General features: G+C 43.3%; 1 protein-coding gene across 2 annotated transcripts; it reads right to left on the reverse strand.

Annotated features, from left to right (window-relative positions):
- Nucleotides 1-268: 268 nt before the first annotated feature.
- Nucleotides 269-7,841, reverse strand: meox1 (mesenchyme homeobox 1). Of its 2 annotated transcripts, XM_010866456.4 has the most exons (4): nucleotides 7,541-7,841; nucleotides 6,866-7,447; nucleotides 2,768-2,940; nucleotides 269-1,099 (listed from the first exon to the last, which is right to left on the reverse strand). In XM_010866456.4, exons 2-4 carry the CDS (start codon nucleotides 7,353-7,355, stop codon nucleotides 977-979), a joined length of 786 nt encoding a protein of 261 aa, XP_010864758.1. In that variant the 5' UTR covers nucleotides 7,356-7,447; nucleotides 7,541-7,841; the 3' UTR covers nucleotides 269-976. The 2 variants fall into 2 exon arrangements, with proteins under 2 accessions (XP_010864758.1, XP_028975643.1); XM_029119810.2 differs by having other exon boundaries at nucleotides 6,866-7,841.
- Nucleotides 7,842-15,201: the final 7,360 nt, after the last annotated feature.

Consider the following 15,201-nt stretch of genomic DNA (forward strand, 5'->3'; position numbering starts at 1 on the left):
GGAATGACCGTGGTATTAGGAATTAAACGACCAACCACTTCCCAGGAGAAAACACTGCTACAGGTAATTGGAATATATGCCAGGTTTTGTGTGGGTGTAAGTTAGTTTAATTTGATCCTACATTGTGTACTTTTCTCACATAACTCACAGGAGATATTAATAAAGTTGCATTGTTAATTCTATATTAGTGGATTCTCACACACACACACACACACACACACACACACACACACACACACACACAGGAAAATAAAGACAGTTGTTATAGAGACAGACATCTGCAGAAAGTTGTCATAGAGATTGGACTAAATAAACTTAAAATGCCAACTCATTGGTTTAATCCAGCCAAATCTCTTATAACTTCCATGAGCCTGTTTGGAAGAATTTATGAAAGTATTTTCTCCATTACTTTAAATGATTTATTCATTTTTTGCATATTTCAATAAGCAACATCTGTGTTTTATCAATATCATAAAAGTAAACTAAAAAGGAAGACAGACACAGAAAAAGTATATTTTCAACAAAAAATAAAAAATCAGATTTTGAGGCATTATCTGCAGGTGGTTGTAATCAAGCTTTCTGGGCCATAATGAGGAAGTGACAACAGAGCAGATGTTCTCAAATCAAATCAGGTGCCTGACATGCCACCACAAGGTATTGTCTCTCACATTGTCAGCCTCTACTTTCTCTGACTGGTTAATTCCTTCATTTCCAATACTCCCACCTGAAGCTCCAGGGGTTAGATCGTAGGAGGTACAGAAAAAAATTGTGTACAACCTCTTTTTAGTTCTAATATTGTCCTCATTCAACAGGAGTTACAAAAAAATAAGACTTTCACTGTCCGGCCAGTAAAGTATTTACAATAGGAAACACATGGGCTCAGACTGCGTAAGCCCCTAGAAATACGGCGTTCCGGCAGTCAACGCTCCTGGGATGGCCCGTGTTCTCTACGCATGTCCAGTGGGTATCGGAGATTTTACTCTGAGCTGGGTGAGGCAGCCGAGTCCATGTCATCTGTCTCCAGGTCGTTAGGAGAAGCTGGCTGCCCTCCTTTCACCCTCTTCCACTTCATTCTTCTGTTCTGGAACCACACCTTCACCTACAGGTAGACATAAGGTGACACTACAGTCATTGCCTGGTAGGTATGGAGGAACGCTATAGTGAGTGAGATTCATTGGATCATCTCCATTTTGTAGGAAAATAAGCATTGTCATCACACAACTTCACATGACAGTCGAGCACATCAGTCGGGTGGGTGTTCTGTTGGTGGTTGGGGAGCCCGGCTGTGTGGCCTCAGGGTCATGCATTCATTTAGTTTTGGATCACATCCTCAGTATCGTACAATATGTACAATATCATACAATTTGTTAATTGCAAACGAGGTCTCTGTATTCTCCTACAATGTCACTGCTGAAATATCCTGATAGAGCTATAGATTAGAAAATACTATCTACAGTATCACTACTGAAATGTCCTGATAGAGCTATAGATTAGCAAATACTATCTACAGTATCTCTGCTGAAATGTCCTGATAGAGCTATAGATTAGCAAATACTATCTACAGTATCTCTGCTGAAATGTCCTGATAGAGCTATAGATTAGAAAATACTATCTACAGTATCACTACTGAAATGTCCCGATAGAGCTATAGATTACAAAATACCACCTTTAACCTAGAATTTGATTAAGTTTATTGTACTTAATTGTTTTGTCTGTAGACTCTCCCTGGCATCTTGTTTTGTTGTCCCATAAAGACTTGTCATACCAACACTTTTATTTCGACCATGTTTACCATATTTGGGTACCCCACACTGACATGCCTCATGACATATTCTTGGACCCAGGCCACCACCGTTCTGCGTCTACTGGACCCAGGGAGCACAAGGGAAGGCCAAACCTGACCTCTGTGGACCTCTCTCCACATTCCCCACGGCAACCACTGGGACAAAAACTAATCTGTTCCCACACTATTTTTATTAAGACTATCCCCTTTTCTGATACCGTCTGCCACTTGTGACTGAAGAGAAGTCGGTCCGCCAAGACATGTAGGATGCGTCGGGGAAAAAAAGCTGAAAAAAGTGGAGCCTTGTTGCAATGGGAATCAGAGCCTGAAGTGTAGGGCCGGGACCTATCTGGCTTTGACTACAACAGGCCTGGGAAACCCATCCGAGGCCAGGTTATGTGCGGTCACTGAGAAACTATGGGCTCGTTAGAAGAGGAAGGGAGTGGGGGAGAGGAGCTAGGGATACTGCCCTTAACTCTTTCAACCTTATCGGACCAGGTTCTAAGATCAGCTTCTCCTTCGCTAAGCTTTAAACATCCCTTTAAAACCAGTAGGAAACCTGTTAGGAGGAGTGGTAGGGAAAAGAAATAAACCAGGCCAGTGATTGTCGGTTGAGGTTTTAACAGTGTTCCTGCTCGCTATGGCAAGAGCAAATTACGTTCTGCATCAGTTTTAAAAACAGACCTCCACTGTTACAGAAGCTAGGGGTTCCAGTGTCCTCCTCCTGTAGACATGCCCTGCTTTGTGTTTTTTTTTCTGTACTTTTAGCAAAGTCTCTCCTCTAGCTTTCATCACTTTCAGATCAAATAAGCATAAAAAGGATTTAATGATCACAGAAATTTAAAATATATATTGCCCTTTATATTATACATTCACGTCTAATTAGCCAACAAGTTCTTCACTTTTTTGCCTGCTTCAGTAAATACACATTGATTTGAGACATTCTTGTGTGGTTGTTTGTGTGTGATCCACTATCTTCATTACCTGTCTCTCTGTGAGGTCCAGATTGACAGCGATCTCATAGCGGCGGAGTCTGGTCAGGTAGTTGTGGTGTGTGAACTCTGCCTCCAGTTCCCGGAGCTGCTCTTTGGTGAACGCTGTACGCTCTTTCCTGGCTTTGCAGTTGGAGTCCACTTTAAAGTTGGAGTCGTGAATATCTGGATGGGGGTATGACAGGAGAGCAGTGTTATTTCATTAGCGTTGCATTACAATGCTTTGGACACAGTAGCATTCAGCAATAACTCTCCACGGTTCTGAATGTATATCGGCCAGTATCTGAATCTGGACACAGGTATTACAGTTTGTCTCTCTGTTACTGGGCCCATTTTGTGAAGGAGCGGTCGCCGGTTCTCTGAACCAACAAATTGCTTCTGACCCCGGTCAGACAACCACCAGAGAGAGCGCTCCACGAGAGACCTCCCTGACCACACTGACCCGGGGGCCCACTCCTCTGAACGCTGAGACACGCCGTCCAAACGACAGGCGGCTCCTCACCGGGGGCCACCTACCCGGGCAGCAGAGGGCTTGAGTTAGGGAGGAATGCACCGGAACACCGTTAAAGCTTCTAACAGAAGAACAAAGGCCCGATGAAAGGTCCGCCTCCAACATAGGTGTGCCTGAGAAGACGGGGAAAGGTCCCGCCTCGGGGCCAAGTCATGGCACGGTAAGTCGCCCAGTCTGACAGTGATTTTTACCTGGCCTATTCAGCAGGGCGGCGGTCAGCAAAAGTGGATTTGTTGAACTTGGTCAAAATGTATTTTAGATTAGCGTAGGAAAGACAAGGGAGTGTGGCCTGTGGCGGTCTAGCAATCGAAAAATACTGCCGCGGGAGCCTGGGTTTGAAGGCGGCCTGCTGCTCTTTCAGCAAAACTCTCTTTTCTCTTTCTTTCACCACTTTCCAGTCTAAAAAACATGCCTGAATATAAACATATAATGATTGATATATATATATATATATATATATATATATATATATATATATATATATATATATATATTAAATTCTAATACACATATAAGTATTTATATAAAGATATTACTGTTATTTAATCATATACTGTTAAAAGTCCTGATTCTATGTTAAATGAAATCATTGTGGGTAATTATGCATCGGTAGCGACACTAGCTGCTGATGTAATCTTGAGAAAATGGTTATAATTTGTCAAAGTGAGAAGTTGTGCTTTGTGCTTGCCAGAGCATGAAGCCAGACTATGAAATTGACTGCAATCCCTGGTCCAGATGTGACAGGACAGATCCAGACACACTGAGTATGTGAGTGGGTGGGTGCAGGACTGTGTGTGTGTGTATGGGTGTGTGTGTGTGTGTGTATTTGCCTTGGATTTGTGTCTATATGTGTCTTCACCTCAGTCAAAAGACTCCGATTCTGGGAGGCCAACCTGTGGCCTGTAAAAGCCCATGTTGGGAATGCCATGTTATCATCATTAAAAGCTCATTGGGGGCAACGTGGTCTGAGTGTGCTGGTCTGGCCTGGTGTCGTGGAACTGAGAACATGTGAGAGCAAGTTAAGCTCACTGAACACCTGGCAGGACAGATTTAGTGGGCGCACACACTGGCCCTCACCGAACAGGCCCCAATAAATATTGTGCACAGCCGGAGCCCGTAAACCAGAGGGGAGCAGCTCCCTGCCCAGCAGGAGTCCCAAACACAAACAGCATTTGGCGTTTTTGGGAGATGGTGCAAACGTAATTTGTCTTAATTAACACTGAATTAAGTCCATTGTAAATAAGTGGGGGTTTTGACTCAAGCAGAGAGGAAAATGACTATTTAATTATTTACTTATCTTAGTTAATGTGTGCTAAAATGTGGGATACGATTTATATAAGTATAGAAAAAGAAAACATTACACCCCCGATATGTTTTTCTTCGCAATAAAACAAAATTGTGTTGTAATATGTTTTATACCAGAGTGGTAACATGTTTATGAAAGTTCTCACAGAAATTGTTTACAGGCAACTTTAATAGAATTTATAAATGAAAAATTATAGGCAGATGCTGGTCTGGCAAATGGACAAAAATCACTCGCCAATGTTCATACGATTAGCAGCATTACAAACCAGTTCTCAAAATAAATAGAAATAGTGCCTTCTGTGTGTTATAATAGCATTCACTAGAATAAATCAAAAAAATTAACGCAGAGCTTTTCTAATTGGATGTGATATAGACACATCACATTAAACTGGCTGATTTTGAGTCAACAGAGTTACTCTATCTTACAAATTTGATACCAGTAGATATAATGTGTTAGACCTGATGTTGTCCAGTCAGAGCATCAGTAACCTGCATAGAAAAGGCTCAACCTTTTGAAATGGTTGACCGTAAACAACAGTTAACCATTACCATAAGACATTGTCATACAGTCATACGCTTGGCACTGGGTCTCCTGTCTCCACACATTACTGGTCAAACTATTCGATGCAGGTCTGAATGGTCGTCTTTGATATATTGGGCCAAAGCAGTGGTGAGCCGGGTTGCATGTGTTCAGTGGGAGATTCTGTTACAGCTTAACGACAGGAAAATGTCAATGGATAAGAATGTAAAAGTGGGGTTGCAGGCAAGTGATTTTACCAGACGTGGTCTGGCATGATTTCACTGGAGTGAGGGAGGGTTACAATAAGGTAACCCAAGAAAAGGGGGGGGAAAATCTATATTTTCCCAATGAAGTGCCTAAGGCCAGTGTCAGCTGCCCTAAGAAGGAGATCTCATATTAGACACGCTCATCGAATAATGTCTCCAAGCCCTGCGGGATTATCCTAAAGTGAGTATTGCATTGCCATTTGACCATCCTAATATAGCCACTAGAGGAGGTAATGCATTTATCTGCAAGAGATGTCCTCCATTCTAGAGGTTAGCAAGTTTGGTTTCCATAGCATTGGTTGAAAGCTGAAGGTAATTCCTATACCAGATGTGCTGAAAACTGTAAGGTTCACTTTTCCTCTCTTTTAGCTAGCATGAAATTGAGAGTATTTCAATAACACATCTACATTTTGAAAATAAATATAAACAGTTTCCATGCCTATTAACTCAAAGAGCCAGTCATTAAAAAGTGTGTGACTTTATGAAATTAGCTCATGGGTATCGATGACTGTGCCACATTTGGTTTGGATTTACAGTCACTAAGTAAAATTAGATGAGGCAAATAGATTAGTGAACATTAGCGAATATTTTTAATTCAGAGCAGTAACCTTCAGTTTTTCTCTAAAATGTTTTGTAGATCCTTATCGTCTGAACCCCTTAAAAAATATTACTGGAGCTACTGGCATGACATTACCATGCTATTTTAAACAACAGGTTTTTGGTGAAGCGACCAAATGTCTGATGTGAAATCCTTGAATTGTAAGCAGTGTGTGGTGGCGTGTTTGTATTGATAATAATTGCAGCAGTCTATGGTGGTTTTAATGCTTTAAGGTAGTGCTTGCATTGTATCTAATGCTACCTCTGTTATTTTGGACTTTGACCCTTACACATCAGATCGTCAACAAAAACTTCATTTATTTTCCTGCCGGGCAAATATCTAATTTGATTTACAACCGCGGCATCCTGAAATCTGCCAGTGAAACAAAGAAGGCCCAGATGTTCCAGAGAGTTACAGTAGATAGTTGCATTACTCCCTTTAAGGGCGGTGAAACAATGAGAGGATGCAACTGGCCCACTCTGTGTGTCTTGAATACCAAGTGTCGTTGCCTATCACATACCTATCTGCTGAGGCTCAAGGTCAAGACTGCCTTTTGTCAGGAAACAGATGCAGATATTCGGTGCTGTTGCCAGCGATGACATGGGGTATTAGTAAATGTGCGACTGTTTCGCCATACACTGCCTGGGAACGGTCTTTCAGGCGTCCATGCACAATGTGATGTGCACTGCGCTGTGCAGTCATGAGAAAAAGGGGGCTCTGGGGAAGTGCACGTGGCAAGATATGTTTTCATTGTTGTTTCTCCGCGGTGTTTCAGTGGTTTCAGAATGCTAAGTCAGCCTACCAAAGCGCTCCAGCGTTTCTTCACATCTCCCCAGTCAAGGCAAAAATCAGCAGCATGCCCAGCTCATCTCTGCGTGTATTTGACTCACCTGTTACGTCTCTCTTCCTCTTGGCGCTCTTCTTCTCTGGGTCAGCCGATGCCATGCCCTGTGGTGAATACTCTCCCTCCAGGCACGTGGGCGCCGCCCCTGGCAACCTGTCCCCTCCGGCACTGTCCATCTCCCCCCCAACGCCACCCACCACTCCGCCGGAACCCACGGCCACGGGCGCCACCGGACAAGCCTCCTGCCCACGGCCCCGGGACTCACAGGGAGGGAACTGCCAGTCGGCCCGCTGGAAGCCCGCGTGGGCCTCCGGGTAGAGTCTGTCGTCGCGGGCGTAGGCGGCGTGGGGCGCGGGAACCAGGCAGGAGGTGGGGAAGTCTGTGTAGGCCAGGAACTCGGGCTTCTGGTGCAGGGAGAAAGGAGCCTGCTGGTAGGGTGACTGTAGCCCGGCTCCGGGGTGACCGTTCCTCACGCACCCCCAGATTGGGCTGCCAGGATGGGTGCTTCGCATGCAGCTACTGGCCGGCTGGTCCATGACGATACGCACCGGCAGACACACACACACACTTTCTCAGACTGACACTCCTGAAGTCCTCGCAAGAGAGCCGAAAGTTTCTTCAGAGTTCTCTGTCAACACAGTAGTAAGATCCACTTCAGCTGGCTGGTTCTAAGAGCATGTCCTCTACCACAACACATCCACCTCTGGAAAAAGTTACTCACTCTGTCTGTCTGTCACTGACTCTCTGGCTAGTTGATTGTCTTCAGTCCAGAGTGTAAGGATAAACACCTCTTCCTCTGATCAGCAGGTTTCCCTCCGGTTTGTCTCCTCACACACACACACACACACACACACACACACACAGACAGATGCGCGCACTCACACAGACACACACAAACACACTTTGGCGAGTGGACGAGTGCCCTGACTGGCTGTGCTGCTGGAGACTGTGTTATTAGGCTAGCCCCTGCGTCCACTCACACGTACAAACCGACACACACTCTCTCCTGACAGGGCTGGCTGTTTTCACAGTTCTAAGACATTCCCCCCGAAAAACAGTCCCTCCTCCATTTAAAAGTCCTAGGTGGGAAAGAGTGGCAAGTTTATGGAGTGTAACGTGAGCTTGCGGAGGAGGAGCCCTGTCAGCCACATGTGGGTACCCAGCGACCAACCCCCCCAACCCAGCCTCATCAACTATTAATCACGGGGGAAATTTTATATGCACATCTAATGGGCTTTCCAGATGGACCGCGATTTTAAAGGGACGTAAAGTATGTAAAATATAAAAGCGAACACCCACATGGGAGTGAGGATTCGTGGGGCATATTATCGTACTCTTTAGTAGCTCTTGACACACAATTTAGCACCAACACTCTTCAGAGGAAAGCTGACATCCAGCCTTTCACTCTACACCCCTGATCTTAGTCTGTCTTCTCCAATTTGAAAATACGTTGTCTCGGGACAAACTATGTGTTCAGGTTTAAGCTACGCGGCCTAATCAGCCTGGTAGGATTCCACTTAGGTTTTGGGTGATAAGTTGGTTGGATTTGGCGGCTAACGGTTTTCTCACCTCTTAAGTGGTCTTCGGTATTGTGAGATGGATTACTTACTATTTATTATTCGGATCGTCGCTAGCCCTGCCAACGAAGCAGATCCTTTTAATGGGATAAAAGAAATACCCAAAACATGTCGGTAACCAAACATGAGGTAAAGGATTTCAGAGCAGTTTGTATTTTAAATTGTCCATTGTCGATTAAAACAAATAATTGTACCGTGTGCATTATTCTAGAGAATAATAGAATTCATTTTGGATTATTGTTTACAACTTGTTTGTCATTGCCTTTCAAGGTATTTAAATGTGGCTTTACTATGTAATTAATTGCTTACTAGTCTATTACATTTACTGTGAAATTACTACTTGTATAAACAGCTTTTGTTTCATCTGTGTTTTCTGAGGGGAGGGGGGATACCAAAGTATTTTTACGACACAGTAAAATCTGATCTATAAACTCTTTATTTAAATCCCTTAATTGTGGTATTTTTTAAATGACCTTCTGAGTTATTACTGCATTTTACAGACTGTTTTGTAGTTTTCATTTCACTTTCTTCTTGGGCCATTAAATGTACACAAAATCCATTTCAAATAAGTGAACTGAATGTTTAGTATTTTAGAGAAGTGTACTGAGTTCCTTGAGAAATGTACTGAGTTCCATGTAAATGAATTGTGCCTGTGTGTTTCATACGAATAATATATTTATTCTTCATACAGAGAAGAGAAGTACATGTTTCTAAAGGGATCACATAATTGAATATTTCTGAGATATTCATGTAGAGAATAGAACTGAATTGTGCTGAGGTCTTCATATAGATAAGAGAACTCTCTTCTCAGAGATGTCTCTCTTCCTCCATTCTGTCCTCATACTGCTTCTAACCTCTCTCAGCAGACCTCAATTTCATGGTGTCTATCTCTCTCTCTTACGCACACACACACACACACACACACACACACACACACACAGCCTGCTTGCCTGAGTGAGAGCATAAAGTGTTTGAGGTCACACACAACCCCTTTCTATTTAGCCAGCGAATAGTTGGGCCATGAAGCATCCTCCTTTTTACTGACAGTATGGGCCATAGCTGACCACAGGGTGAAAGGGTTAAACAGCATTTTGGTCAGACCGGGGGGAATCTGTGTGTGTGTGCGTCTGTGTGTGCGTGTGTGTTTTCACTTCACAGATCAAATTAGGGGCATAAGTCCTCACAAGGTTAGTAAAAAATCTGCCCCTATTAGGACCTTAGATTTTTTCCCCCCATTTTAGGGGTTAGGTTTAGGGTCAAATGTAATGTTAATGTTAGAATTGGGGATACTTTTAATTTTAGAACTCATGGATTTGGTGTAGGGCTAGGCATTAGGACAAGGTTACATTTAGGCATTTATGTTAGGTAATTGAGGTTAACGGTTAAGATTAGGGTTGGGGGTTTGGTTAAAGTTATGATTAGGATTAAGATTGCGGTTAGTGTTTAGTTTAGAGAACATAGAATGTACATACATGGGTAGAAATACATACATGTGTGTCATTTATTTTAACTATTGATTTTAGCTGCTAGGGTGAAAAGATAGCAGACACGTAAATGAAACGTTTGGTTTAATCAAATCAACCAAGGAGTACGGTTCCTAAAATTCAAATCCCCATTTTTATTGTGTGAGTGAATGTGTGTGTGTCTGTGTGTGTGTGTGTGTCTGTGTGTGTGTGTGTGTGTGTGTGTGTCTGTGTGTGTGTGTGTGTGTGTGTGTGTGTCTGTGTGTGTGTGTGTCTGTGCGTGTGTCTGTGTGTGTGTGTTCCTATGTGTATGTTCACACATTCATGTGTGTGAGCCAGTGAGCTTTCTTTGAAACCTGTTTCTGTCAGTCGGTTTGCTCCGGTCAGGGGCAGAGCGGGTGTTTCTGTGTTTTCATCTGATCCATCATCATGACACCAGTGGGATTAGTCCCTCAATCAGTCTCTACTGGCTGACAGGATGACCCATGCGACCCATCCCATACTACCGGGCCTTATCTCTGCTGCTGGCCCCCCGAGACAGGCCTGGGCTACTGTATTAGAACATAGGAGTATAGTTGCAACCCCAATCAGCAAATGCACAGAGGATTTATCTACAGTTATGGACAAAAGTATTAAATAATGCAGAAAGAAAAATTGAGAAAACTGTTGAAATATATAAATAGGTTAAAAACCTTTGGTTTCCAAGTACGTATTAAAAACCAAAAGATAAATAAATTACTAAATTATTACTAAACAGGAAATCCTTTAATTGCCAGGACAATATTACTTGAACCTTCCTGAAGTAGTTAGATTGTTTGAATGGCGGAGAAAGCACTGCCACACAGATTCTAGACCATCTAGGAGGAATAGTTTCAACTGGCCCCAGTTGTCACCAACTCAATGTAATTGGGCTGTATACGGCTGGAAGTCCATTGCCGATAGAGAGACATAAGCCAGACATCAATTTGGTAAAATATACCCAAACATGCCACAATCCTTCACGGACATTCTTCACCGATGAGACCAAATGAAAGGTTTTGGTATAGTGCGCCATCTCTGTGTTTACAGAAAACAAAGCCTTCCCTACAGCTAAACAAGGAGGAGGTTCAGAGATGTTGTGGTTATTTTATTTTTTTGCTGCCTCTGACACTGAGTGCTTTGTACGTGTGCATGGCATCAGGAAATCCCAAGAATATTAGGGCATTTTGGAGCACAATGTTGAAGCCTGTGTCAGAAAGCTGAGTACATCAAAGGTCATGGGACGTTCAGCAGGACAAGACCCACAACACACTTCAAAAAGCACCCACGAATGGTTCAGGACAAAATGCTAAACTGTTCTTAAGGTGCCAGCAATGAATCCAGATGTGAATCCTATTGAAAACTTGGGGAGAGATCTGAAAGTCGATAATTCCAGATGTGAATCCTATTGAAAACCTGGGGGAAGATCTGAAAGTCGATAATTCTACATGTGAATCCTATTGTAAACCTGGGGAGAGATCTGAAAGTCAATAATTCCACATGTGAATCCTATTGTAAACCTGGGGAGAGATCTGAAAGTCAATAATTCCAGATGTGAATCCTATTGTAAACCTGGGGAGAGATCTGAAAGTCGATAATTCCAGATGTGAATCCTATTGTAAACCTGGGGAGAGATCTGAAAGTCGATAATTCCAGATGTGAATCCTATTGTAAACCTGGGGAGAGATCTGAAAGTCGATAATTTCAGATGTGAATCCTATTGTAAACCTGGGGAGAGATCTGAAAGTTGATAATTCCAGATGTGAATCCTATTGAAAACCAGGGGAGAGATCAGGGGAGGCAGCCTTCAAAATCTGGAGAACTGGAGTGGTTTGCACAAGGGGGCCTACACTCTCAGCACCGAGGCATACATTGCCAGCACCGAGGCCCACATCGCCAGCCCTGAGGCCCACACTGCCAGCACCGAGGCCCACACTGCCAGCACCGAGGCCCACACTGCCAGCCCTGAGGCCCACACTGCCAGCACCGAGGCCCACACTGCCAGCACCGAGGCCCACACTGCCAGCACCGAGGCCCACACTGTCAGCACAGAGGCCCACACTGCCAGCACCGAGACCTACACTCTCAGCACTGAGGCCTACACTGCCAGCACCAAGAACTACACTCTCAGCAGCGAGGCCCACACTGCCAGCACCAAGGCCTACACTCTCAGCACTGAGGCCCACACTGCCAGCACCGAGGCCTACACTGCCAGCACCGAGGGAGAGAAAGCATGATCGCTTGATTGCATTTATTCTGTCCAAAAGATATTCTACCAAATAATGGGTCAATAATTTTGACAATGCCATTTCTGTTCATTTTCTATCTTAAAAGGATACTTTAGGTTCTGAATCTAAAACATGTGTTCTGTATTACCAGCGAAAAACGGAGTTGTGGAGACTAAATACTTTGGTCAATTTCTACTTATTTTTAGGGACAATTGTGAGTCATCTGAAGAAATTGCAAGGCTGCCAATACTTTTGGCCATGACTGTATGTGAGACCTGAAGTATGTATTCGGGTCATGGGTGGATTTAGGAAACAGGTCACATAGGGTCATAATACAAGATCATAATTAGTGTCAGCTATATATACAAAATATATGTTTATTTAAATATTTGTATAAATTAAACCTCCCATGTGCCAAATTAAATGGGTAGTATTGTGCCCTCTGGTTTATGGGGTAGTGGGATAGGAGTTATTTAAAGAAATACGAATTAACAGTCCCCTCTAGTGGTCAAAGCTGGTTCTGCCGACAGCCCAATATCAAGTTCAGCTCCTTTACACTGGGATTTTTTGCTCAGTTTGACAGACATTTATTAAAACCAATTATGTAATTCCTCAACAGGCATCTCAATTAGCTCAGTAACATTCAATATTTATTCAGTCAAACCAAGGCTTGAGGTATTACTGAGATGGTCATCATAATTACCTACGGCTGCTCCTGAATGGGCTGCATCATGGCCTGGACTGGGACCTGGTCTGGGTTCTGGTCTGGGTCCTGTTCTGGGATGTGGTCTGTGACTTGATCTGGGGCCTTGTCTGGGTTCTGGTCTGTGATCTGCTCTGTGATCTGGTATAGGTTCTGCTCTGGGATCTGGTCTGGGTTCTGTTCTGGGACCTGGTTTGGGACCTGGTCTGGGGTCTGGTCTGGGACATGGTCTGGGTTCTGGTCATGGACATGGTCTTGGTTCTGGTCTGGGTTCTGGTCTGGGTTCAGATCTGTGATCTGGTTTGGGACCTGGTCTGGGTTCTGGTCTGGGACCTGGTCTGGGTTCTTGTCTGGGATCTGGCCTGGGTTCTGGTCTGGGTTCTGATCTGGGATCTGGTTTGGGACCTGGTCTGGGTTCTGGTCTGGGTTCTGGTCTGGGACCTGGTCTGGGGTCTTGTCTGGGTTCTGGTCTGGGTTCTGATCTGGGATCTGGTTTGGGACCTGGTCTGGGTTCTGGTCTGGGTTCTGGTCTGGGATCTGGTCTGGGACCTGTGGGTGGTGAAGGTGGTGACTGTGGCCCAGGGCATTCCCATCGATTAAACAAAACGTCCTGACGAAAACTTGCAGGGTTATGTAATTTATAATGTTCTGTTATTATTATTAATTAATAATTATATATTTTTGCATCTCCTTTTCATTATTATTTGTTAAGTAAGAACCTGGAAGATAGAATATCCCTGTGAATTTCCCTTGTTTATCCTGTGCCAGCGACAAAAAAAGGGGAAACTCATTGGATGTCCAGTTCAGTGTTGATACTGTTTCTTGATATTGTTCATCATGCAAATATTTTCTGTGAAAAACATTGTAAATATTTCCAATGTAAAATAGGGTTGTAAAGACCTGTTCCTATACATGCATTCACATTGATGGCCAAAAGTAATACTTTTTATAGCATTTTATTGAAATAATGCACAGTTTCTTCTAGAAAACTGTTCAAAACAGTTTGAATAGTTGAATTCTTCAAAACTGTATCCACCCACTGTCAGTTGCAGGTGCCATCAATGTGTTTGCGGCTATGTGTTTCACAACAAGCATGGAGAAAAAGGAAAACCAGAGAACTGTCTGAGGAACTGTCAGACACATGACTGGAAGAAAGCAATCTCAAGGCTACAAAGTCCATCACCCCAGACCAAATATTCCTGTTTCTACCATTTGTAACACTATCAAGAAGTTAAAGGCTCATGGTACTCTAGGCAACCTCATTGGAAATGACCACAAAAAACTTGATGGAAGATTGAGGCAAAGGATAGTTGGAATTGTTTGGAGAAAGCATCTCTAACAACAGATTTTCAACTTGCACCATCCATTGCCAAGTCAGTGTAAAAGTTTTGTGTGATAGGATACCCTCTGCTGAGAGAGACCTAAGAAATGCTGACTGAAATTTGCCCAGAAACCTGCACCTAAACACACCACAATCCTCTAAGAAATGAAAACCTTCCAGGCAGTCAAAACGGAGAAGGTTCAGTGATGTTTTGGGGTTACTTTGTTACCTCTGGCACTGGGTGCTTTGAATGTGTACCTGGCATCATGAAATCAGAAGAATACCAAGGCATTTTGAAAAGCAACATCGAACCCAGTGTCAGAAAACTGTGTCTCCGTTAAAGGTCATGGTTCTTTCCGGCAGTACAATGTCCCCAAAGCACCCAGGAGTGGTTCAAGATGTGGCATTTTGTATTTCTGTTTTCTTATATTAAAATGATATATCAGGTTCTGAAAACAAAACAAGTGTTCGTTTTGTAATACTTACACTGAGATAAGGAATTGTGAAGACCAAATACTATGGTCCATTTTAGGTTATTTTTAAGTAGAAAAAAAGTGTATGGGTGCCAATTCCTCTGGCCACAACCCTAATGGAAAAACAGATTTACAGTATGCTGTCCATACAAATGTTTCTGTAGTTGAACATGGGCCAGAGCAGATGAAACAAATCATTCAAACAGCAAAAGAATCGCAGACTCCCATTTATTTAAGCTGACAGCCTATATACCCAGAATAATGAACATTTCTGGCTGTATTTCATATCATGATGTAGGTGGGTGACAGTGTCCGTTGGATTTTCGATCTGTTTTCTCCAACATACAGGCTGCTTACCAAACCGTACCCTATTCCCTTTTTAACTACCAGGGCCCATAGAGCAACAAAACGGAGAGGGTGGAACAGTACACTTCATTGTATGGGAATTTGGGATGCACTCTCAGAAAACAAGAACCATCTCACCTCATCTGGTTCTAATCAGATAGTGAGCTTGAAAAAGGAAATAAATCACTGTAAATGGTCCTTTGGAATCCCCCCAGTGGCGTAGGTGGTTGTCAGGGGTGGGTGTTGTGGACAGT

Source organism: Esox lucius, chromosome 5 (genome assembly GCF_011004845.1).
Source record: "Esox lucius isolate fEsoLuc1 chromosome 5, fEsoLuc1.pri, whole genome shotgun sequence".
Taxonomy (NCBI): Eukaryota; Metazoa; Chordata; class Actinopteri; order Esociformes; family Esocidae; genus Esox; species Esox lucius.